This window comes from Rhinoraja longicauda, chromosome 12, assembly GCF_053455715.1.
Source record: "Rhinoraja longicauda isolate Sanriku21f chromosome 12, sRhiLon1.1, whole genome shotgun sequence".
Classification (NCBI taxonomy): Eukaryota; Metazoa; Chordata; class Chondrichthyes; order Rajiformes; family Arhynchobatidae; genus Rhinoraja; species Rhinoraja longicauda.
This window is the reverse complement of record NC_135964.1, coordinates 13,448,764-13,474,910: the sequence shown is the minus strand read 5'-3', so window position 1 is coordinate 13,474,910 and position 26,147 is coordinate 13,448,764. Positions and strand designations below refer to the sequence as shown.

At 47.6% G+C, this 26,147-nt stretch overlaps 2 protein-coding genes across 8 annotated transcripts in view; both read left to right on the top strand.

Moving 5' to 3' along the window:
* Positions 1 to 5,672, top strand: part of casr (calcium-sensing receptor) — a 70,207-nt gene extending 64,535 nt beyond the window's left edge. For all 6 annotated transcript variants that reach the window (XM_078409065.1, XM_078409068.1, XM_078409067.1 and 3 more), the window contains one exon: positions 728 to 5,672. In XM_078409065.1, the coding sequence (XP_078265191.1) occupies positions 728 to 2,151 (1,424 nt within the window). In that variant the 3' untranslated portion in view covers positions 2,152 to 5,672. The remainder of the gene's footprint in view (positions 1 to 727) is intronic.
* Positions 5,673 to 12,493: 6,821 nt separating this feature from the next.
* Positions 12,494 to 26,147, top strand: part of LOC144598735 (uncharacterized) — a 49,441-nt gene continuing 35,787 nt past the window's right edge. For both annotated transcript variants that reach the window (XM_078409094.1, XM_078409093.1), the window contains exons 1-5: positions 12,494 to 12,700; positions 16,615 to 16,671; positions 19,974 to 20,011; positions 22,746 to 22,886; positions 25,151 to 25,213. In XM_078409094.1, the coding sequence (XP_078265220.1) occupies positions 12,557 to 12,700; positions 16,615 to 16,671; positions 19,974 to 20,011; positions 22,746 to 22,886; positions 25,151 to 25,213 (443 nt within the window). In that variant the 5' untranslated portion in view covers positions 12,494 to 12,556. The remainder of the gene's footprint in view (positions 12,701 to 16,614; positions 16,672 to 19,973; positions 20,012 to 22,745; positions 22,887 to 25,150; positions 25,214 to 26,147) is intronic.

Sequence of the window (26,147 nt, the reverse complement as noted above, 5' to 3'; positions counted from 1 at the left end):
CGGTGCTGTCTGTGTGGAGTTTGCACATTCTCCCTGTGACCGCGTGGGTTTTTTCCGGATGCTCCGGTTTCCTCCCACATCCCAAAGACGTGCGGGTTTGTAGGTTAATCGACCCTCTGTAAATTGACCTGTAGTGTGCAGGGAGTGAATGCAAAAGTGGGATAACGTAGAACTAGCGTGAACGGGTGATCGATGGTCGGTGTGGACTCACTATCGATGGGCCGAAGGGTCTGTTGAGCATATTCGTTGTGGGCTGAATGGATTGTTCCTGTGCTGTACTCCGCTATGTTCTCACTAAACTTGCTGGAGTATCTACTTTTCACTGAATTAAGAATTTAGAGTCATTCAGCACGGAAACAGGCCATTCAGCCCAACTTGTCCATGCCCACCAAGATGCCCCATCTACACCAGTCCCATGTTTGGCTCATATCCCTCTGAACCTTTCCTGTCCTGTCCCGACCCTGTCCAACTCTGGTGCGAAAACCTACTTTTTTTTTCCTCCAAAAAAATAATGGATTTTTGCAATGAAACTCATATAATCAGGTATATCTCGGTTGTGGGCAGCTAAGGGCAGCAGTGGGTAGAGCTGCTGCCTCGCAGCACCAGAGACCCCAGTTCGATTTTGATCTCGAGTGCTGTCCGTGTGGAATTTGCACGTTCTCCCTACGTTTGTGTGGACTGGTTTATTTTGAATTGAATTCCTGCGTGTTTTCTTCGTCTCATTTAGATGCGAGTGCGTGTACAAAGTGCCCAAATGATTTCTGGTCGAATGAGAACCACACGTCGTGCATCGCCAAGGAGATCGAGTACCTGTCGTGGACAGAGCCCTTCGGGATCGCTCTGACCATCTTCGCCGTGCTGGGCATCCTGATCACCTCCTTCGTGCTGGGGGTCTTCATCAAGTTCAGGAACACTCCCATCGTGAAGGCCACCAACAGGGAGTTGTCCTACCTGCTGCTCTTCTCCCTCATCTGCTGCTTCTCCAGCTCGCTCATCTTCATCGGCGAGCCCAGGGACTGGACCTGCCGGCTCCGCCAGCCCGCCTTTGGCATCAGCTTCGTCCTGTGCATCTCCTGCATCCTGGTGAAGACCAACCGGGTGCTGCTGGTCTTCGAGGCCAAGATCCCCACCAGCCTCCACCGCAAGTGGGTGGGCCTCAACCTGCAGTTCCTCCTGGTCTTCCTCTGTATCCTGGTGCAGATCGTCACCTGCATCATCTGGCTCTACACCGCGCCTCCATCCAGCTACAGGAACCACGAGCTGGAGGACGAGATCATCTTCATCACCTGCGACGAGGGCTCCCTCATGGCGCTGGGCTTCCTCATCGGCTACACCTGCCTCCTCGCCGCCATCTGCTTCTTCTTCGCCTTCAAGTCACGCAAGCTGCCGGAGAACTTCAACGAGGCCAAGTTCATCACCTTCAGCATGTTGATCTTCTTCATCGTCTGGATCTCCTTCATCCCCGCCTACGTCAGCACCTACGGCAAGTTCGTGTCGGCCGTGGAGGTGATCGCCATCCTGGCCTCCAGCTTCGGGCTGCTGGGCTGCATCTACTTCAACAAGTGCTACATCATCCTGTTCAAGCCGTGCCGCAACACCATCGAGGAGGTGCGCTGCAGCACGGCGGCCCACGCCTTCAAGGTGGCGGCCCGGGCCACCCTCCGGCGCAGCGCCGCGTCCCGCAAGCGCTCCAGCAGCCTGTGCGGCTCCACCATCTCCTCCCCCGCCTCGTCCACCTGCAGCCGCAGCGGTGCCGACGGGCCGGGGCTCACCATGGAGATGCAGCGCTGCAGCACGCAGAAGGTCAGCTTCGGCAGCGGCACCGTCACTCTGTCCCTCAGCTTCGAGGAGACGGGCCGCTACGCCACGCTCAGCCGCTCCGCCCGCAGCAGGAACTCGGCCGACGGGCGCAGCGGCGACGACCCGCCGTCCAGGCACCACGACCCGGCTCCGCCTCAGAAATGCGAGCCCCAGCCCGCCAACGACACCCGCTGCAAGGCCGCGCCCACCAAGGGCACCTCCGGCATCCTGGAGTCACCGGGCAGCAGCAAGGAGCGCCCCAAAAGTATGGAGGAAACCTCCTCCAACACCTCCATCAACCCCAAGAAGCTCCTCCACGCCATCACCGTGGACAATGACGTCAACTCCTAACGGTGGCTGCCCAACCTCTCCCCTCTCTGGCAGCAAAGCTTCCCACCCACCAACCCAACCAACATCTTGGTGAGATGTCAGCTAAAGATGCCACCCCCCCCCCCACCTTCACTCAACGTGCCAGGAACCATCACTCAACATTTACACTTCAATCTACCACCAAAGCCCCAAAATTCAAACAACGGAGCCCACCAAAACTAAGACCTCACGGAGAGATGGGGGGGCAGCTACTCGGATGGTTCCCCGACCAGGAGCATTTACTGTCAAACAAATATGCAAAAGTTGCAGCAACTTAGCAAATCTAGCAGGAAAAGCAATTTCTTAAAACAGCATGGCTTGTGGACCCAAAATTTCAAAGCTTTTGTTCTTTCAGCCAATGTAAACTCAACTTACTTGAAAGGCCATTCAGGCAAGGACTGTGTAAACTATGTTTTCTTGATGGTAAACTTGCCCACATTTTTATGTCCCAAATTCATGTAACTGGTGAAAGTATTGAACAGTCAAAAAACAACAAAAGGCTGTACCTTGGTACACATGACAATAAACGAAACTAAACTAGAAAAAACAATAGTAAAAATGTTGTTGGTGGAGCAAGATATATTTTAACACTGTAAAAATCAGTTACTTAAACACATTGGATACAGGTTTTTAGTTTTATAGTTTAGAGGAACAGTATGGAAACAAGTCCTTTGGACTACCAAGTCCACGCCGACCATCAATCACCCGTTCACACTAGTTCTGCATTATCTCACTTTGGCATCCACTCCCTACACACTAGGAACAATTTTATTTTATAGAGGGCTAATTCACCTACAAACCCGCTTGTCTTTGCGATGTGGGAGGAAAGCCAGGGCACCCGGAGAAAACCCATGTGATCACTGGGAGAACGCGCAAACTCCACACACAAACATCATCTGAGGTCAGGATTGAACCCGGGTCTCTGGCGCTGTGAGGCAGTGGCTCTACCAGGTGCATCGCCGTGCCACAGGTTGTTTAATCTACCAAGTACACTAATTATTCCAATCGTAAGGAGACAGTGTGGCAAGTAGATTTTGACCAGCAGCAAGATCCATCAATCTGGAGACAATGCAGTGTCACTTGTGCTAAAATGTGATCATATTCCATCCGTGGAAAGCGAGGCGATCATTTACAGCTGGATGGTTGGGAGAGGATATCATTGTCGAAATAGAAGACATGAAGAACAACAACTCTTGACATCAAAAATAGAAGAGATGCAGGAGTTTATAAAACCAGAGATCGTGATGGATGGAAGGAGCTCAGGTCATGAAAGAATTCTGTCGCAGAAAATGCAAGTTAAAGGATTCAGAAATGATTCATATAAAAGAGTGAGGCCTGCACTTCAGGATAAACGTTGTGGCGTCGTCACTGAGAAGGTTCCGACTGTCTCGACAAGGCAGGAGAATGGGATTGAGAGGGAGAGATAGATCAGCCATGATTGAATGGCGGAGTAGACCTGATGGGCCGAATGGCCTAATTCTGCTCCGATGACTTATGAACTTATGAAGATGCTGCCCAGCTGTGCAGCTGGATTTGAGAAGAATTAGTGTACGGACAAAAAATTCTAAAATAAAATTGGACTTAAAAACATTTTACATTCCCTAAAAGTCATTTAGTAATGCATTTGTATTAAAGTTATATAAACTATACTGCTATGTATCAAATAATGTTTCTGCTCCTCTATTCCTGTGTTAAGACAGATTCTGTTTTAACTCAATGGCACTTATTCCATACCAGGGCATCGGAGATGTCCTCATTCTTTAGTAAACAGGGCCTCCCCTCTTCCGTTATAGATGAGGCTCTCACAAGGGTCTCCTGGATATCCTGCAGCTCCGCTCTTGCTCCTCCTCCCCCTATTCATAACAAGGACAGTCCCCCTTGTCCTCACCTTCCACCCCATCAGCCGTCGCATGCAACATGTAATCCTCCAACATTTTCGCCACCTCCAACGGGATCCCACTACCGGCCACATCTTCCCATCTCCACCCCTTTTTGCTTTTCGCAGAGACCATTCCCTCCGAAACTCCCAGGTCAACTTGTCCCTTCGCACCCAAACCGCCCCCTCCCCAGGTACTTTCCCCAGCAACCGCAGGAGATGCAACACCTGTCTCCCTTTACCTTCCCCATCGACTCCATCCAAGGACCCAAACAGTCTTTCCAGGTGAGGCAGAGGTTCACTTGCACCTCCTCCAACCTCGTCTACTGTATCCGCTGTCCCAGGTGTAAACTTCTCTACATTGGCGAGACCAAGCGCAGGCTCGGCGATCATTTCGCTGAACACCTCCGCTCTGTCCGTCTTAACCTACTTGATCTCCCGGTGGCTCAGAACTTCAACTCCCCCTCCCATTCCGATCTTTCTGTCCTGGGCCTCCTCCATTGTCAGAGTGAGGCCCAGCACAAATTGGAGGAACAGCACCTCATATTTCGCTTGGGTAGTTTACACCCCAGCAGTATGAACATTGATTTCTCTAACTTCAGATAGCCCTTGCTTTCCCTCTCCATCCCCTCCCCCTTCCCAGTTCTCCTACCAGTCTTACTGTCTCCGACTACATTGTATCTTTGTCCCGCCCCCTCCCGACATCAGTCTGAAGGGTCTCGATCCGAAACATCACCCATTCCTTCTCTCCCGAGATGCTGCCTGACCCGCTGAGTTACTTCAGCATTTTGTGTCTACTTTCGCACTAATGCAAAATATAACTCTTAATACCATTTGATCATCGTGGTGTCGAGGGAACAGAGAGCATTGGAGCAGATCTACTAGGACCAGCAAGGAGTGTGTAGAATTTGTGAGGATATTGTAACGATTTGGATTAATATGGGTGACCACGAAAACAAAATGGTTCATGTTAAATAGACCAACAGTCAGTGGCTTTAGAAAAGGTGAAGAGAAAATGAAACAATGGAGATGAAATGCCTCAGAATACCATGACAGTTATAAGGTGGAATTAGTGGAATGGTGTGAGTGATAGGACTGATTGGGTGGCGCAGCAGGTAGAGCTGCTGTCTCACAGAGCCAGAGACCCTTGTTTGATCCTGACCTTGGGTACTGTCTGCGTGGAGTTTGCACGTTCTCCCTTTGACCACGTGGGTTTCTTCCGGGTGCTACGGTTTCCTCCCACATCACAAAGACGTGCGGGTTTGTAGGTTAATTGGCCTCTGTAAATTGTGAATGAGAAAATGGGATAACATAGAACTAGTGTGAACAGGTGATCGATGGCAGGTATGCACTTGATGGGCCTGTATCCTCGCTATATCTTTCAATCAATCAAGGCAGCAATAAATTATGATTTGGTGGAAATGTAATGTATGAGACAGGTGTCAGGAAGACAATGGAGGGGAACATGCTAACAATGACAAGGTGTAACAGATCACCAACTAATGACGTACGACACAGTGAACAGTGGTAGAGTTGCTGACTTACAGTGCCAGAGACTCGGGTTCGATCCTGACCACGGGTGCTGATGGCATGGAGTTTGCACGTTCTCAATGTGGGAGTTTGCACGTTCTCAATATGGGAGGAAACTGGAACACCCGGAGAAAACCCATGTGGGTTTTCTTCGGGTGTTCCAGTTTCCTCCCATATACCTAAGATGTGGGTTTGTACATTAATTGATTTCAGTAGAGTTTATAAATTGTCCCTAGTGTGTAGGATAGTGCTAGTGTATGGGGATCACTGGTCGGTGCGGACTCGGTGGGTCAAAGGGATGCTTCCACGCTGTAGCTCTGAAGTCTAAAGACAATGGTGATGTAGTGAGATAACATGGCATGGTTAATAGCACTACGCTTCGATAGGCCTGTGGTAATGAAGCATTGGCAGAAACACTAAGAGCACTGTGTGAGATCAACAAACAACAGACCAGTTTGCAAATGTGAAATACCAGTAAGGGAAGAACATTGAAAAGTACAGCACAGGAACAGGCCCTTTGGCCCACAATATCCGTGCTCAACATAATGCCAAGACCATCTGACTGCACATAATCCATATCATTCCATTGCCTGCACATCCATCGGCCTATCCAAAAGTCTCTTAAATTCCACTATCGTACCTGCCACCACCACCACCCCGGCAGCACGTTCCAGACACCAATCAACCTCTGTGTATAAAAAAACTTGTCCCGCACGTCTCCTTTAAACATTATCCCTCTCACCTTAAAGCTATGCCTTCTAGTATTTGATTTTGCATCCTGGGAAAAAAGGTTCTGACTGTCTACCCTAACTATGCCTCTCATTATTGTATGTATTTCGAGATACTTCTCTCAGGAGTGTCACGTTAGTGGAAAAATGACCATGGCACCGTATACCAGTCAGACTGGGTTATTGGAATAAGGTAATGTTTGAAAAAATTGATGCAATACCAGGAACCAAATGCAACTAAAATGATTGCATCATATATTGGACAATGTTTATGTTGTAAGTGATAGCTTTTCATTTCGGAAGAGTTCCGAAGACCTTTTATTTTCTGATTTGTACCAAAATCATGATATGGATTTGTACCTGTGGAGGGAAATGGACAGACAACATTTGGGGTTGGGACCCTTCTTCAGGCCCGACCCAAAACATCATTTGTCCACTCCTCCACAGATGCTGCCTGACCCGCTGAGTTCCTCCGGCACTTTGTGTTTTGCTGAAGATTCCCGCATCTGCAGTTCCTTGTGTCCCTGATTTTCTGACTTGGATATTTCCTAATGTGTGATGGAATATCACAACACAATGAGTTCCACAATTAAGTGAACAGAGTTTTGTCAAAGTATACAGTATCTGAACTATCTGAAGTATCTGAACTAATTCATCCTCTCGAATTGTATTACAAGCATTTGAAGTATTTTTAGAGAAATTATGTTCTTACATTGTCAAGATAGTTTGTTAAAACATATATGGTACCACCTGAAGCAGTGACTGAGATTGCCACTGAGATGACAGAACTGTTTTATAGCATTTATCATTGAAACCTGGATTGCAACAGGAATATAATGACTGTAACAAAAAATTGTTAAGATTATCTTAAAAACGCAAATTGTATTTTAAACATCAGATGTGTAAAAATGGTAATTACTTCTGTACATTAATGCATATTTCTTGATAAATAGTTGTACATTTTGAATTGAAACATGTATGTTTGAAGATTTTTTTAATACATTGCTGCGTGCGATTTCATCATCCGATCTCCTTTATAATAATAATATAATATTCATTTATTGTCGTTGCAACGAGTACAACGAAATTAAAAAATAGCAATCCTGACGGTGCGTAAAAACATATATGCAATAAATGCAAAACAAATAAATACAAATATATTAAATACAAAAGTTTTAACAGTGTGACCTAGTGCAGAAAGTAGTGTTCAGTTCTCGTATGGCCCTGGGGTAAAAACTGTTCTTAAGTCTGTTTGTTCGGGATTTGATCGACCTGAAACATCGACCAGAGGGCAGAAGAACAAACAGACGGTGGCCGGGGTCGGATGGGTCTTTTATTATTTTGCCTGCTCTACTGAGGCAGAGTAGGCTGAACAGATGCTCCAGGGAGGGCAGTGAGCAGCCGATGATCTTCTGGGCCGTCGTGATGACCCTCTGAAGGGCCTTCCTGTCCTTTTCTGAGCAGCTGGCATACCATGTGGTTATACAGTATGCCAGCACACTCTCGATGGAGCAGCGATAGAAGGACATCATGAGCTTCTCCTGCAGGTTGGTCTTCCTGAGGATCCTCAGGAAGTGGAGTCTCTGCTGTGCCTTCTTCACTGTGGTAATGGTGTTGGTAGACCAGGTAAGATCCTCTGCGATGTGCGTACCCAGGAACCTGAAAGCGGGTACCCTTTCCACACAGACCCCATTGATGTAGAGTGGGTCGTGTTCTGCACTGGTTTTCCTGTAGTCAATTATAAGTTCCTTTGTTTTGGAGGAGTTCAGGACAAGATTGTTCACTGAACACCATGCTGCCAGCCTTTGGATTTCATCCCTGTAGGCTGTCTCATCTCCTCCTGAGATGAGTCCAACCACAGTCGTGTCATCCGCGAACTTAATGATGGTGTTGGTGGGATGGGTGGGGGCGCAGTCGTGAGTGTAGAGGGAGTAAAGGATGGGGCTCAACACACAGCCCTGTGGTGAGCCGGTGCCCAGTGTAATGGTGGAGGTGAGGGCCTATTTTGACGGTCTGGGGGCGGTTGGTCAGGAAGTCCTTGATCCATTGGCAGATGGTTTTGGAAAATCCAAGGTCAGAAAGTTTGGTGACCAGTCTGCTCGGGATGACTGTGTTAAAGGCAGAGCTGAAGTCTAGGAAAAGCATCCTCACATAGCTCCCCTGGTGTTCAAGGTGGGTCAGTGCAGTGTGAAGAGCAGTGGCGATGGCATCCCCTTTAGACCTATTTGCTCTGTAGGCAAACTGGTATGGGTCGAAGGTGGGTGGGAGGCTGGCTTTGATGTGCTGCAGGACCAGTCTCTCGAAGCACTTTGTGATGACCGGTGTGAGTGCTACCGGACGGTAGTCGTTAAGGCCGCTGATGACAGACTTTTTCGGCAGTGGGATGATTGTGGCGGACTTCAGGCAGGGAGGGATGGTGGATTTTAAAAGGGACAGGTTGAAGATTTTTGTGAAGACCTCAGATAATTGGTCTGCACATTCCCTCAGCACTCTTCCCGTCACATCATCGGGGCCTGCAGCTTTCCTGGGATTCACTGCTCTGAGCACGCGCTTAACATCATTCTCCTGCACAGTGAAGATGTGGCTGTCAGGTGCTGGAGAGGGTGTTATGTCTGCCACTGCAGCTTTCACCTCGAAACGAGCAAAGAAACAGTTAAGTTCCTCTGCCAGCGAGGCGTCGCCGTCGGCAGTCGTGCAGTTGCTGGTCTCGTAGTTGGTGATGTGCTGGATGCCTTGCCATACCCGCCGTGGGTCATTGTTGGTAAAGTGGTCCTCAATCTTCCTCTTGTAGGACGCTTTGGCATCCTTGATGCCTCTCTTCAGGTTGGTTCTAGCAGCACTGTATAGAGCTCTATCACTAGACCTGAAGGCAGTGTTACGGTCCTTGAGGAGAGACCTGACATCCTTTGTCATCCAGGGCTTCTGATTGGGATACAACCGGATGCGTTTGTCGACGGTGACATTGTCAACACAGTTTTGAATGTAGCAGAGTACAGTTGATGTGTACTCCTCCAAGTCCTGATCCTCAAAAATATCCCAGTTGGTCCTTTCGAAGCAATCCTGCAGCTGCGAGGAAGCTCCTTCAGGCCATGTCTTAACAGTCTTTATGGTGACTGGAGCTTTCCTCCTGAGTGGGGTGTATGCAGGAGTTAAGAATATGGACAGGTGATCTGACTGCCCTAGGTGTGGTATTGGTGCTGACCTGAAACCCTTCTTAATATTTGAATAAACCTTGTCTAGTGTGTTTTTTCCCCTGGTAGCACATCTTATGTGTTGTTCAAATTTCGGAAGAACTGACTTTAGGTCTGCATGATTGAAGTCCCCGGCTATGATGTGGGCTGCTTCTGGATATGTGCCGTATTCAAATGAACCGTATTTCAAGAAAGTCAAATGAACAGTCTATCCTTGGTAGTTTCTGGTATTAGAGATTAGAGATATACATATTGGAGACTGGCCCTTCAGCCCATCAAGTCCACACCAACCATCGATCACACTAGTTCTATGTTATCCCACTTTCTCATTCATACCATACACACTTGGGACAATTTACAGAGGCCAATTAACCTGCAAACCCACACGTCTTTGGGATGTGGGAGGAAACCGGAACAACTAGAGGAAACCCACGTTGTCACAGGGAGAATGTGCAAACTCCACACAGACCTCCCAACATTTGATTTTACAAATTCAGAATTTTGATGTCCAAAATCCAGAATTTTACATCAAAATTCATAATATGGCGCATAATGCAACTTTTCAGCAAAAAAAGTATGCACACCAAATGCGCATATGCATTGCGCTACACTCATGTGTGAAAAACGACTATTATTTCCAACAGTCTGTAGTTCCTGGACTACATTTACAATGTCAGGCCTATCATGAGTATATTCTGCTATTTATAGAAAGGTTATTGAACAGAAATACTTTTTACAACACAAAGAAAAAATTGTTTTGTTTTCTTTATTTTGCTTTTTCCTGACACAAAATGTATGACTCAGTTATGAAGAGTTTCATTTAATACTGCACATACCTAATTTCATTGAAGACATGCTCCAGTGGTCTTCAACAGCAAATCACAATAGTTCATGTCCCCCACTCCTCCCCACCCCCCCACTACCCTCCTCCCACCCCTACCACCCTCCCCCCTTTCACCCCAACTCCCGCCCTCCCCCCTTTCCCCCCCATTCCCGCCCTCCCCACCTTTTCCCCACCTCCATTTCCCCTCCCCTCTCCCACCCCCACTTCCCCCCTCCTTCCTCCACCCCTCCGACCCCCACTCCCCCCTCCCCCATCCCCTCTCAACATCAACGGGCCTCGCTCTATGCAGCGAGGCAAGCCCAGCGGCAAGGCGAGTCGGGGCCAGCGGCGAGGCGGGGCCAGCGGCGAGGTGAGGCGGGGCCAGCGGCGAGGTGAGGCGGGGCCAATGGAGAGGTGAGGCGGGGCCAGCGGCGAGGTGAGGTGGGGCCAGCGGCGAGGTGAGGCGGGACCAGCGGCGAGGTGGGGCCAGCGGCGAGGTGAGGCGGGGCCAGCAGAGAGGTGAGGCGGGGCCAGCGGCGAGGTGAGGCGGGGCCAGCGGCGAGGTGAGGCGGGGCCAGTGGCGAGGCGAGGTGGGGCCAGCGGCGAGGTGAGGCGGGGCCAGCGGCGAGGTGAGGCGGGGCCAGCGGTGAGGTGAGGCGGGGCCAGTGGCGAGGCCAGCGGCGTGAGGCGAGGTGTGTGTTTTGCGGAAAAATGTGTGGTGAAATGGGAATGGCGGAAATGAAATAAGAAAGCAGAAACTTTCCGCCAAATTCGGAAGGGTTGGGAGGTCTGCAGACAGCACCCGAGGTCAGGACCAAACTCGGTTCTCCGGAGCTGTGAGGTAGTGGCTCTCCCAGCTGTGCCACTGTGCTGCCCATTACTTAAAATTAGAAATTAAACTTGAACATGTTACTAATTTCATAATTTAATTCCCCAGTAATAGTGGGCTGCAGTATTTTGAAAGCCTTACGCCAAAATTGTGAAGTCGTTCAATATTTCCACACTGGGGCAAAAAGGTTCTGACTCTAATACGGATCACACTGTCATACGCATCTAATAGTCAACCAGTGGGTCAGGCAGCATCTCTGGAGAGAAGGAATAGGTGACGTTTCGGGTCGAGACCCCTCTTCAGACTGATGTTGGGGGGGGGGGGGGGGGGGGACTTTGTCCCGCCCCCCTGACATCAGTCTGAAGAAGGGTCTCGACCCGAAACGTCACCCATTCCTTCTCTCCCTTTCATGCTGCCTGACCTGCTGAGTTACTCCAGCATTTTGTGAATAAATCGATTTGTACCAGCATCTGCAGTTATTTTCTTATACCCCAAGATTAAAATAGGAACCTGAAGGGCAACTCTTCCACAACACACACAAACTGGAGGAACAGGTTGGATAGCCCATGAGTCACCGGTATAAACGTTGAATTCTCCAATTTTAGATAATTAACCTACCAACACCAACCACCCCCTACCTCACCTCACCATTCCCCCCCCTCGCTTTCCAATCCCCCATCTGGGTTTGTAATCATGTGGCCTTTACTGATCACCATTTCCCCCACATATGCTGCCTGGCCCAGGCATGGAGTCATAGAGTGATACAGTGTGGAAACAGGCCCTTCCGCCCCAACTCGCCCACGCCAGCCAACAATGTCCCAGCTACACTAGTCCCACTTGCCTGCGCTTGTTCCATATCCCTCCAAACCTGTCCTATCCATGTACCTGTCCAACTGTTTCTTAAACGATGGGATAGTCCCAGCCTCAACTACGTCCTCTGGCAGCTTGTTCCATACACCCACCACCCTCTGCGTGAAAAAGTCACCCCTCGGATTCCTATTAAATCTTTCCCCCTTCACCTTGAACCCATGTCCTGTGGACCTCGATTCCCCTACTCTGTGTATCTATTCCCCTCATGATTTTATACACCTCTATAAGATCTCCCCTCATCCTCCTGGGCTCCATGGAGTAGATACCCAGCTTCCTCAACCTCTCCCTGCAGCTCACCCCCTCTAGTCCTGGCAACATCCGAGTAAATCTTCTCTAAGTCCACTCCAGCTTGAAACGTTGTGCCTGTCTGTTCCATTGGACGCTGCTGATTTGCGGTCGGTCGGTCGGTCGGCTGAGTGTGTGGATGGGGACGGCTCCTTTAACTGGGAGCAGATGCAGGGGGCGGAGTGCAGTGCAGTGGAGCTGAGCTACCCTGCCCCACCCTACCCTGCCCGCCCCACCCTACCCTGCCGTGTGGAGATGGACATGGAGCTGCTGCTGTGTGTGGCGCTGGCGGCCGCGCTGCTCTACCTGGGCTTCATGCAGCGTTGTACCGGCCGCTGCACCGCCCCGCTGCACCGGGAGAGAGGCAAGGCGGCCACTCACTACGGCGTTAAAGACACGGTGAGCGGCGGGACAACTCCTGAGCACTCTCCCCCCCTACTCCCCCCCTACCCCTCTGCAACTCCCCCCCCTCTGCAACTCTCCCCCCCTCTGCAACTCTTCCCCCCCCCCTCTGCAACTCTTCCCCCCCCCCTCTGCAACTCTTCCCCCCCCCCTGCAACTCCCCCCCCCTCTGCAACTCCCCCCCCCTCTGCAACTCCCCCCCCTCTGTAACTTCCCGCCTGCAGCCATGTCCACCCCTGTACAACTCCCATCCGCCTGCATACATCTCTCATCTTCATCTCACCTCCGTTTGCACGCGTCTCCTCGACCTTTTCATACAACTTCGCTCTGTAACTCTCCGTCCGGCTGCAGCTATCCGTTTGCGGATAACGTAACTCTCTCCTGAACTCAGTGTTCTCCTTGTTAACCTGCTGCCAATACCCGCCTGCAAATTCACTCATTGATACAATTTAGTGGATACCGAAGGGGCGAGGTTTCTAGTTCCCTGGCTGGTAAATTTCGAGTGGCCAGTGACGCAAGAAATTGGACCTTGAGTCCCATTAAATGAATGTTGATGGGTTGTTTTGACGATCTTATTGCAACCTAGTCATCTTCACAGTGAGTGGCAGGACCCTGGGGAGTGTTGTGGAGAAGAGGGATCTAGGAGTGCAGGTGCATGGTTCCTTGAAAGTGGCTTCACACAAGTCACAAGAAGGCTTTTGACACATTGGCCTTCAGCAATCAAGGGTATTGAGTACAGATGTTGGGACGTTATGATACAGATGTACATGACGTTGGTGAGGCTGCATTTGGAGTACTGTGTTCGATTTTGGTCGTCCTGTTATAGGAAAGGTGAAGTTGGAGATATTTAAGCTGGAAAGGATGCAGAGAAGATTTACGAAGATGTTAACAGGATGCGAGGACCTGAGCTATGGGGAAAGGTTGGACAGGCTGGGACTTTATTCATTGGAGCTCAGGAGGCTGAGGGATGATCTTATAGAGGTGTATAAAGGTTCAAAGGTCAGTTTATTGTCACATGTACCAATTAAGGTACAGTGAAACCCGAATGACCATAGAGCCATACTAAAAAAAAGCAACAAGGCACACAACTGCATAGAAACTAACATAAACATCCACCACAGCAGATTCCCCACATTCCTCACTGTGATGGAAGGCAATAAAGTCCAATCTTCTTCCTCATTCTCCCGTCGGGACAGTTGAACCATCCGCTGTCAGGGCGATCAAAGCCCCTGCAGCCGGCGGTCGAAACCCCCGCGTCGGGGCGGTCGAAGCTCCTGTGGCTTGGAGCTCCCAAAGTCGCTCTCTAACCAGAGAGCTCCGTGATGTTAAAGTCCACAGGGTCCCACGGTTGGAGCTCCCGAAATCGGTCTCCAGCAAAGGCTGTAGAGAGGTGTGCGTTTAAGTGAGAGGGCAATAGGAACATGAGGGGCAACTTTTTCATACAGAGGGTGGAGGGTGTACGGAACGAACTGCTAGAAGAGGTAGTTGAGGCAGGCACTATAACAACATTTAAAAGATACTTGGACAGGTACGCAGATAGGAAAGGTTTAGAGGGATTTGGGCCAAATGCTGACAAATGGGACTAGCTTAGATGGTCAGCATGGAAGAGTTGGGCCAAATGGCCTGTTTCTGTGCTGTATGATTCTAATGCTGGGTTGTGTTAAAGAAATATAAACTTATGTATATTGAATTGTTACATTTTGTGTACAAAATCAGTGATACAGAATTGATTTTTTTTGCTACTTTCAAAGCTATCTATGTACTAAAACTCTCGTTTGTTTGTTTGTTCCTGAACAACAGCCAAAACGGTGCATGATAGCAGGAGGGAGGGAGGATAAGGGGGGTTGAGGGGGATGGAGTGGAGTGAAGGATGGAGGGGGAGAGGAGAGAGAGGGGGGGGGGGGGGAAGGAGGAGAGAGAGGGGGGGGGAGGAGAGGGTGCTGCACCAATGCAGGAGAGGTTTGGGCCCAACGGGTCCACTTGGTCTAGTTATTTATAAAACTTCCAAGTACTGTAACATCTGTTGTTAATCTCAACTGGAGCAAAATCGTTCCATCCGCATTATCTCAGCCTGACACCAGTTTTCCTTTACGTACATTCCTTGAGCAAACAGTTCCTTGTTATTCTGTGGTGGTGGGATGTCTTTAAAAACCCGCCTTCGTCTGTAGCTCTTCACAACTGGGTGATCCAAACGTTGGCGTGTCCTTGAGAAGGTGGTACTGAAGCTGGAGACCCCCAATCGTCAGTGGCAGTGGGTTTCTTGCAGTGACCGGCTGGCCAAATTTGGGGGAGACAGCTGTGAGAGTGCCTCTCATTGAGTTGACAAGCTACCAGCACCTCTTGGCTTTGCTTAGGAATAATTGTGAGAACAGGCTGTAAATTCATTGCTGTGCTTCGCAGCTGTTTCGTGGGCATGTGGACTAGCGTCTTTCCACCTCCATCCAGACTTCCGTGTGAAGGGCGGTCACGGTGGCGCAGCGGTAGAGTTGCTGCCTTATAGCGAATGTAGCGCCGGAAACCCGGGTTTGATCCCGACTACGGTTGGCTAATGGGCCTGTTTCCGCGCTACACCTCTAAACTAAGTCACATTCCAGTCTGAGTCAGACGATGGTTCTTGTGCCCAAGGCTGCTGCCTGAGACCGTGGTCAATGGTGGGTGAAGGATCTGGTGGTGCGGGAGGGAAGGACTCTCCACCACGCCTTGGACTATGGAGACATAGCGGGAAGACTGGCCCTCCAGGCGCTGTACGGCCAGCTGGAAACCTGGCAGGCAGAGCAAGTCAACAATGTAGCAAGCAGCTCAAACAGTTGTATTGGATTGAATAACATCACTACATTAAAAGCAGCAAAAGACCCACTGAGTTCCTCCAGCATATTGTGTCGATTTTCAAGATGCAAGTATTGTTACAAATCAACTGAAATAATTCTGTTACAGAGATGTAGTCACAAGGATCCGCAGGTGCTGGTTTAGATAAAAAAGACACAGTGCTGGAGTAACTCAGCGGGTCATGCAGCCTCTCTGGAGAACATGGGTAGGTGATGTTTGACATCTGGACCCTCCATCAGTCTGATCTCCCATCTCCAACAATCCTCCAGTCTGAAGAAAGGTCCCATCCCGAAACATCACTTATCCATGTTTTCCAGAGAGGCTGCCTGAGACCCATTGAGTTACTCCAGCACTTGTGTCTTTTTTGTTGTTGTAAACCTGCACCTGCAGTTCCTTGTCTCTCCATTCTAATCGGGCTCCTAAATATAAAGGGATTCAGAACATTTATTTTCTCATGGACAAAATTATTTTAATTGAACTAAATGTTAATGGTTGTGACCCAGCTGTTTGCTAGTTGATTTTTATAATTAAGTATAGTCATGGAATTGTACAGCGCAGAAACGGGCCCTTCGGCCCAATTTGTCCGTGCTGACCAAGATGTCCCATCTAAGCTACTCGTATTTGCATGCTTTTGATCCATATTTGGACCAGTCTTATTTGTGTACCCGTCCAAATGTATTTTAAATGTTATTATATTACCTGCCTCAACTACCTCCTCTGGCAGCTCGTTTCATACACCCACCACCCTCTTGTGTGGAAAAAATTCCCCCAAGAGTTCCTAGTAAATCTTTCCCTTCTCACCTTAAACCCACGTCCTCCAGTTCTAGATTCCCCTTCTCTGGGTAAAAGACTGCATTCACCCTATCTATTCCCCTCATGATTTTATTCACCTCTATAAGATCACCCCTCGCCCTCCTGCGCTCCAAGAAATAAAGTCCTAGCCTGTTCAACCTCTCCCTGTAGCTCCTGGCAACATCCTCGTAAACCTTTTTGCATTCTTTCCAGCTTGATGACATCCTCTCCAGAGGGGAAGTCAATACATTTTAAAAGCTCATAAACTTTTATTTGTATTTTTTTTCCTCCAGCCATCACTTCGGTTGTCTGGCCTTGCTCTAAGAGTGTGTGCGTACCTAGTCAACACAGTAAGTGATCACCTTGCGAATGTCCAGCAAAATGGGTGCTTGAGATGAAACTTTTATTCTTCTGTGTTATTGTGACATAATATTTGGTGTCAGTCAAATAATTATGTTTGTCAATGACATTCAAGTAAAGAAGTTTTAAGACTCTCATTTTCAATTGTTTGTTATATTTTCTGAGAATGGGGATAGTTTTTGCAGTGTTTCAGTTTAGTTTAAAGATCATTTTCTTTTGTGTCCATCATCCGTGTTTCAAATGTCACATCACTGTCATCGTCCGTCCTGAAAAGGGCACAAGCTTCAGGCGACAAATAGTGGGAGCCATCACTTGTACAATAGACGATGGTGGTAGCAGAATTAGCTCAGGACACTTCCAGTTTCCAGCCCCATGATGTGGACGCGTCTACTATGGGTCAGTTTAAAGATACAGCATGGAAACAGGCCCTTCAACCCACTGAGTCCATGCCCACCATCGATCACCCATTCACACTAGTTCTATGTTATCCCACTTTCTCATCCACTCCCTACACACTGGGGGCAATTTACAGAGGGCCAATTAACCTACAAACGTCTTTGGGATGCGGGAAAAAACCGGAGCGCCACGAAAAAACCCATGCAGTCACAGGGAGAACATGCAGACTCTGCACACAGACAACACCCGAGGTCAGGATCGAACTTGAGCCTCTGGTGCTGTGAGGCAGCAGCTCTATCGCTGCAACACCGTGCTGTCCAATTTGCTTATTTGCAGGAATTGCAGATGCTGCTTTACAAACCCATAGTAGGGGAATTGGGAACAAGAGGACATAATCTGAAAGTGGAGTTGGGGTAAGAAGGATCTCGACCCGAAACGCCACCCATTCCTTCTCTCCAGAGATGCTACCTGACCCGCTGAGCCACTCCAGTTTTTGTATCTATCTTGAGCCGAAAGTGGATCTTTTATAGTTTTATTTTTTTCCCAGTGTTATCGTGAAATAGTTTTAGTTATTGATAGAATTATTAATGCTAGTGATACATTTGTGCTGTGGGGACTTAGGCTTGTGGGCTTGAGTTACAGGGAGAGGCTGGACAGGCAGGGAGTTTTATTTCTTTGGAGCGTAGGAGGCTGAGGGGTCACCTTATTGAGGTGTACAAGATCATGAGGGGCACGGGTAAAGTGAACGCTCACAATCTTTTCCCCAAGTAGAGGTTTCTAAAATTAGATGGCATGGCTTAAGATGAGACGAGAGAGATTTAAGAGCTCAGCAGCAACTTTTTCACTCAGAGGGTAGTTCATATCTGGAGCGAGCTGCCAGAAGAATCTATAGAAGCGGATACAATTACATTTTTAATGGATGTTTGATATGTGGATAGGAAGGGTTTAGAAGGCTATGGCCGAATGCAGTAGGGTGAGCATGGGCAAGGTGGGCTGAAGGTGGGCCCACCATGGGCAAGGTGGGCTGTGTACAGCTCGGTTTCCTTGAACTCTTCTGTGATAATCAGACAAACATGGACTTGTTGTGCCAACTGTAAATATAGGCTGAAGAGAAATGACCTTCACCTCTCCAGACATGGATACACAAAAGAGACACAAAATGCCGGGGTAACTCAGCAGGATAGGCAGCATCTCTGGATAGAAGGAGTGGGTGATGTTTCGGGTCGAGGCTCTTCTTCAGACCGAGAGTGAGGGGAGTGGGAGACATAGAGATATGGAAGGGTAAGGTGCGAAAACACAATTCAAAGGGGACGATGATCAAAGGAAAATGGAGAATGGTACATTGTTAGCTATGGGGAAGGTGTACAACAGTAATATTTCATCAGGAGGACAGTGAAACTAGTCGGAGAATTTGGATGGGAGAGGGACGGAGAAAAGGGGAAATCAAAGGTTGCTTGAAGTTACAGAAATTAATATTCACACCACTGGGGTGTAAGAAAATAACTGCAGATGCTGGTACAAATCAAAGGTATTTATTCACAAAATGCTGGAGTAACTCAGCAGGTCAGGCAGCATCTTAGGAGAGAAGGAATGGGTGACATTTCGGGTCGAGACCCTTCTTCAGTCTGATTAAATACCTAGGATAGTGTTAATGTGCGGGAATCGCAGGTTGGCGTGGACCCGGTGGGCCGAAAGGGTCTGTTTCTGCACTGTATCTCTAAACTAAACTATGTCCTCTGGTTCTTGATTCCCCCATTTTGGGTAAAAGACTGTAAATTTACCCATAGGACATAACTTGCGTGTAGAAAATCTGTAATGTGATTTTTTTTCTCCCTTTAATATTTGTTTCAGAAAATAATACAGCACTATAAATGTGTTTATAGAAACTGATAAATTTAACTTCAGCCAAGTTCCGTTAGTAACAGTCCACTTTTTGTTTCTCCTTAATTATTAACATAGCTCTGAGGACATTAGGTGGCGACCTTTTTATTAATCTGTTTATTTTTCACTGTTTAAAAAAAAACAGACGCAAAGTGCTGGAGTAACTCAGCGGGTCAGGCAACATTTCTGGAGAACATGGACACTTGACACAAAATGCTGGAGTAACTCAGCGGGATGGGCAGCATCTCTGGAGAGAAGGAATGGGTGATGTTTCGTATCGAGATCCTTGCCTGACCCGCTGTGTTACCCCAGAGCTTTGAGTCTGTTTTGGAGTTAAGATTGTTTTACCTTGTTTTGGACTTAAGATTTGTGGGAATGTATCTAGAATTTGATTAGCCTCTATTGTTTTTCCCACAAAAAAAGTGGGTCTATGAAAATAGCAGACACAATAGTGGTGTTTAAGAGGCTTGTGGATAGGCACATGGATCTGGAGGATTATGGATCACTGATCAGTTTAACTTGGTATCATGTTCGGCACAGACATTATGGGCCTAAGGGCCTTTTCCCTGTACTGCTCTGTTTAATTAAGTGCCATTAATTCTGTGATATTGCCCACAAACTCTTCCCCCCCCCCCCCCCCCCCCAAATTTTTTTTTGCATAATATGGCTGTCACTTTAAGTTTAAAGATACAGCACGGAAGCAAGCCCTTTGGCCCACCGAGTCACATCCAATCCCTACACACTAGGGGCAATTTGCAGAGGCCAATTAACCTACAAACCTCTGGAACGTGGGAGGAAACCAGAGCACCTGGAGGAAACCCACACGGTCACAGGGAGATCATGCAAACTCCGCACACAGTCAGCACCCGAGGTCAGGATCGAACCTGGGTCTCTGATGTTGTGAGGCAGCAGCTCTACCAGCTGCACCACTGTGTCGCTCTGTGGCAAATCCTAATTTGATGGCGCTTTGTGTTAAATTGTGAAAGTAATGTTATTTTGTATGTTTATTTTTCAGGTCTTTGGGCAATTTGTTTTACTTCCGCTGCTGATGAGGTACAATATTGTCACATTAACCTTTCCATGCAGAAACATGGTCAATAGCATCACTCTGTAATGGCCAGGATTTGTTCCGACCGACATGTAATGGAACAGGACAATATTTCGCCTCCTCCGGTCGCCCCATTTTAGGAAGGAATGTGGCGGCTTTGGAGAGGGTGCAGCAGAGTGAGAGGGTATTAGCTATAAGGAGAGTTTGGACAAACTTGGATTGTCTTCACTGGAACGCCGGAGACTGAGGGGGCTCCTATTAGAAGTACAAATGCTCCTCGACTTACGATGGGGTTACCTTCCGATAAACGTTCCGATCAAAATTCGAAGTAGGGTTTCTACCGAATGTGCATCGCTTTTGCACCATCGTAAAGTCGAAATATCGTAAGTCGAAGCATCGTAAGTCGAGGAGCATCTGTATGTAAAATGATAAGAGGCATGGATAGGGTAGACAGTCAGAACCTTTTTCCCAGTGGAAATATAAAACATAGCTTTAAAGTGACAGGGGCAAAGTGCAAAGATGTGCGGACAAGTTTTTTTTTTTACACACAAAGGGTGGTAGGTGCCTGGAACGTGGTGCCAGGGGTGGTGGTGGTGACAGATACGATAGTGGCATTTAGGAGACTTTAGGATAAGTGTAGGAATTGGAGGGATATGGTTCATCTATAGGCAGATAAGGGTTGGTCTTGGCATGATATTTGGCACAACATTCTGGGCTGAAGGGCTTGTTCCTATGCTGTACTGTTCCATGTTCTATTCATAGCAACAGTTTGCTTTAGGGGAGATGAAAATGGTGCAATTTCATCTTCATGGCATTAGATGTACAATCAGGGTAAGCAACAGTGTACCCCTTAATTAATTTACATTGAGTTATTCATGGTGCCTTGTTGCTTTTTACTGAGTATGGCTGTATGGTAACTCAAATTTCACTGCACCTTAATTGGTACAAGTGACAATAAACTTGAATCTTGAATCTCTTGCAGTGCAGATAATTAATCAAGAAGTAACAGTTGATTAGTGAATTAATTGCCAAATTCGATACTGAAAGCATTAATGGAAAGAGACTGGATTATCCAGAGAAAGAAAAAGAGTTAAATGTTTTTATATATAAAATTCAAACAGTAATTAATAACTGGAGGATGTGACTTGAGGATGTCAGTGAAACACAAAGTGATGAAGTAACACAGTGGGTCAGGCAGGGAATTCAGTTATCTTCTTATGATTTGATGCATTGGTCCCCTTTTGACTCAAGATTATGGGGGGTGAGGGGAGATCTTGTTTACTGTCTTTACCTTCTGGTAATTCTCTTTCCCGGATGGAGGTGATGGCGGCAACAGGGCTTTGTGGACAGCTGCAGCTGGATTGTGAAACAGTGTCACAACCAGGCGACTATTGCATATGGACTCAGTGGCTGTTTCAATACGATAGAACTTTATTTATCCCAGGAGGGAAATTGGTCTGCCAACAGTTTTGTATACAGAATCATGAGAGGAATAGATCGGGTAGATGCACAGAGTCTTTTACCCAGAGTAAGTGAATCGAAGACCAAAGGACATAGGTTCAAGGTGAAGGTGAAAAGATTTAATAGGAATCTGAAGGGTAACATTTTCACACGGAGGGTGGTGGGTGTATGGAACAAGATGCCAGAGAAGGTAGTTAGGATGGGACTATCACAATGTTTAAGAAACAGTTGGACAGGTACATGGATAGGACAGGTTTGGAGGGATATGGACCAAGCGCAGGCAAGTGGGACTAGGGTAGCTGGGACATTGTTGGCCGGTGTGGGCGAGTTGGACCGAAGGGCCTGTTTCCACACTGTATCACTCTATGGCTCTACAATACAATACAATACAATATATCTTTATTGTCATTGTACCCAGGGGTACAACGAGATTGGGAATGCGCCTCCCATACGATGCAATAATTTAGGTAATTTAGACAGCAGCAACCCAACGAAACAAAACAGTTGTAACAGTTTTGGACAGGGTAAAGTCATCTAACAGTCATAAAACCGAACAAGATACGTGAAACATGAAATTAAAGTGATGAGTGGAATGTCCAGGATTTGGGATGTGCAAAGACTGGGGGAGGGGAGTCGGTCTACCCCACGGCAGAAAGGGGAGGATTTGTACAGTTTGATGGCCGCAGGGAAAAAGGATCTCCTGTGGCGTTCGGTGCTGCATCTTGGTGGAACCAGTCTGTTACTGAAGGTGCTCCTCAGGTTGACCAGTGTGTCATGGAGAGGGTGAGCTGTATTGTCCAAGATGCTCTGCAGTTTGAGGAGCATCCTTCCCTCCAAGACTGTCCCCAGTGAATCCAACTCCACCCCCCCCCAGGACGGAGCCAGCCTGCTTGATGAGCTTGTTAATCCTATTGGCATCCGTGGGCTTCGCCCTGCTGCCCCAGCACACGACAGCGATGAAGATGGCACTGGCCACCGCCGTATTATGTATCTATCCGGGGATTGCACTTGTGTATGGCAATACTCTTTACTGATCTGTATACAAAGAAAGAATCTCACTGAACCTTGGTACGCGTTGATAATAAAAAACAAGTGAGTGGCATGGATAGGTGTAGTGTCGAGTCGGTAACGTTCCTGGCATCTTGTAAAACCTGTTTTTCAGTGTTGGAGAGTTCGTTTTGCTGCAATTGTGAAATTTAGCAAGATTATATTATCAGGTAACTTGTTGAAAAAAAAGAACTTAATTACTATTAACTTAAAATTTGTGCTGCTTTCCAGAATGGTGAATCTCCGTTCACTGCGAGACGCGGTCATACCAGAAAGCCCAACGTTCATCCCTGTCGTTAACCCCGAGGGCAGTGATGATCCGCCAGGACAAGATAACAAGGAGACCCTTTTGAATGACCTCATGCAGCTGAGGTGAGTGGCTGTGTTATGGTCATGTATGTGAAAGGTGAATTTATTTCCAGCATTTAAATATACATAAACATGAGAGGAATAGATCGGGTAGATGCACAGAGTCTCATACCCAGAGTAGGGGAATCGAGGACCAGAGGACAGTTTCAAGGTGAAGGGGAAAAGATTTAATAGGAGTCCGAAGGGTAACTTTTTCACGCAGAGGGTGGTGGGTGTACGGAACGAGCTGCCAGAGAAGGTAGTTGATGCTGGGACTATCCCATCGTTTAAGAAACAGTTAGACAGGTACATTAGATAGGACAGGTTTGGAGGGATATGGACCAAACGCAGGCAAGTGGGACTAGTGTAGCTGGGACATTGTTGGCCGGTGTGGGCGAGTTGGGCCGAAGGGACTGTTTCCACACTGTATCACTCTATGACTATCTAAAATTGTTCGATAGCTGTGTCAATTCCTAGCTTTGTCATAGTCATCGTCACACAGCGTGGAAACAGGACCTTTGGCCAAACGTGTCTATGCCGCCAATGCTGTGTTTGGCCATTATCCTCTCAACCCTTCCTATCCACATATCTGTTCAACATTCAAAGTCATAATAGTATCCACTTAGATAATTGTACCAATTCCTAACTTTGTCATGATCACAATAGACAATAGGTGCAGGAGTAGGCCATTCGGCCCTTCGAGCCAGCACCAACATTCAATGTGATCATGGCTGATCATTCTCAATCAGTACCCCGTTCCTGCCTTCTCCCCATACCCCCTGACTCCACTATCCTTAGAGCTCTATCTAGCTCTCTCTTGAATGCATACAGAGTCACACAGCGTGGAAGCAGGCCGTTCGGCCTGACCCTTCCATGTCAACCAAGGTCACAGGAACAGGCCCTCATAAGCCTCTGTTTTAAAAACCAGACCTGCCCCACACAGCTCCTTTAAACTTTGCCCCTCGCACAAACATTGGATTATTTTGTCTAAAGTTGGAAGCTGCTGATTTTCCTGACAGAGTAGGAATACTAGGTTTCTGTATTTCCGACATCCATCAAGAGGGTGGAGGTATTTGGTTTCATTTCTTATCCACACAGAACAGAGGAGGCGTGTGGTCTTTGTTTGGTGCATTCAATTGATAATGGCAGGAGGGTGATTGAATTGCACTTCTGTCATTTAATGGCTGTGGTGGAACTGAACTTTTGGACTGGAGTTATACAACTAAGGCACACTTTTAATGCAATTAATAGAATAAACATTTTTTCTGACATCCAACTTCCCCCCCGCCCTATAGCGTAGTGGGGCAGAGCTGCAGGGCCCCAGGTTCGATCCTGACCTCGGGTTCTGTCAGTGTGGAGTGTGCACGTTCTCCCTGTGATCACATGGGTTTCCTCTGGGTACTCCGATTTTATCCCACATCCCAAAGATGTGCAGGTTTGCAGGTTAATTGGCCCTCTGTAAATTGCCCGAGTGTGTGGGAGTGGATGAGAAAGTAGGATAACAGAACTAGTGTGAATGGGTGATCGATGGTCGGCGTGGACTCAGTGGACCGAGACACCTGGGGTTGAGAAGGAAAGATAAATCATCCATGGTTTAATGGTGGAGTAGACTCGATGGGCCTAATGGCCTAATTCTGTTCCTATCACATGAATTTACATCACCCTTTTCTCCTTTCCACCTCCAGCCTTTTACGTGTTCCATCCATCTGCCAATCACCCTCCCTCCCTCCCTCCCCCCTCTCACGTGCATCCACCTATCACTTGCCAGGCTTTGTCCTGGCCCCACCTCTTTTCCAGCTTTGTCCCCCCGATTCCATCAGTCCGAAGAAGGGTCCCGACCCAAAAGGTGGTCTGTCCATCCCCTCCACAGATGCTGGCTGACCCGCTGAGTCCCTCATTGTCCAAGAGAATGTCCATTCCTCTTGATGGATAAAGACTTTTAACATCGACCAACTTTACCCTTTGAACCAGGTGACATCCGGCAGCTTGGAATGGAAATTAAGTATTGATTCCCTGAGGTTGATTTCCATTAAAGAAAAAAACAAATCTTTCAAACCACAGCCCTTCTGATCATATTCAAACACTAGAAACTAGTGCTGGGAGCTAGGCTGGGAACTGTGGACCACATATCTTGCTACCTTTGTTATATTAATTAAATGTTAAAAATAAGTGTTGACTTGTTGTTCAGTCTTTTGTGTAAGAAAGAAAGTGTTGCTTAATCTAATAGTTGTATTTGGTTAAAGTAGCTCTAGTTTGCTGGAAGTAACAATTTAATGTGTTGTTTACAGTGATGTAGAAGAGAAGCCTGGGTTCAACTTCAGAAGCATTTCGGATTTCCTCCAAGGATACAAGTATGTACAAATACATAAGTTGTAGAGTGATATAGTGATACACTGTGGAAACAGGCCCAACGGCCCAACTTGCCCTCATCGGCTAATATGTCCAAGCTACACTAGTCCCACCTGCCTGCGTTTGGCCCATATGCCTCTAAATCAGTCCTATCCATGTACCTGTCCAACTGTCTGTTAAATGTTGGGATGGTCCCAGCCTCAACTACCTCCTCTGACAGCTCGTTCCATACACCCACCACCCTTTGTGTGAAAAAGTTACCCCTCCGGTTTCTATTAAATCTTTCTCCCCTCACCTGAAACCTATGTCCTCTGGTTCTCGATTTCCCCTATTCTGGGCAAGAGACTCTGTGCATCTACCCGATCTATTCCTCTCATGAATTTATGATAGTAGTTTCATCAACTGCCTTTGCTATGCAGACTACCGAAGCGTAGAAAGCAGGACTGGTGTCATTTCAATTGCAACCCCTTCCCCAACACCCTTCCCAAGTCTGAAATGTTGTACGCATGTGGAATTATAATCGCAGAGGCATACAGCACGGAAGCAGGCCATTCAGCCAACATCGCCCGTACCAACCAAGATGCCCTTTTACAGTAATTCCATTTGCCCACGTTTGGTCCATATCCCTCTAAACCTTTCCTGTACCTGTCCAAACATCTTTTTCTGTTGGAAATAATGAAGGAAATGTATTTGAGGTATATCTATATTTGTCATTACAGACTAAATACTTGCACCAATTATTTAAGCAGCAGCAGAGGCAGGTTGGTTAGTAGGTTTGCGCGTGACACCAAGATTGGTGGTGTTGCGAATTGGGAGGAAGGCTGTCAAAGTATACAGTGGGGGAAAAAGATCAGCTACAGAAATGGGCAGAGAAGTGGCAGAAGGGTTTTTTTTTTAATAAACAAGTGTGAAGTGGAGATTGAGGGGAGACCTGAT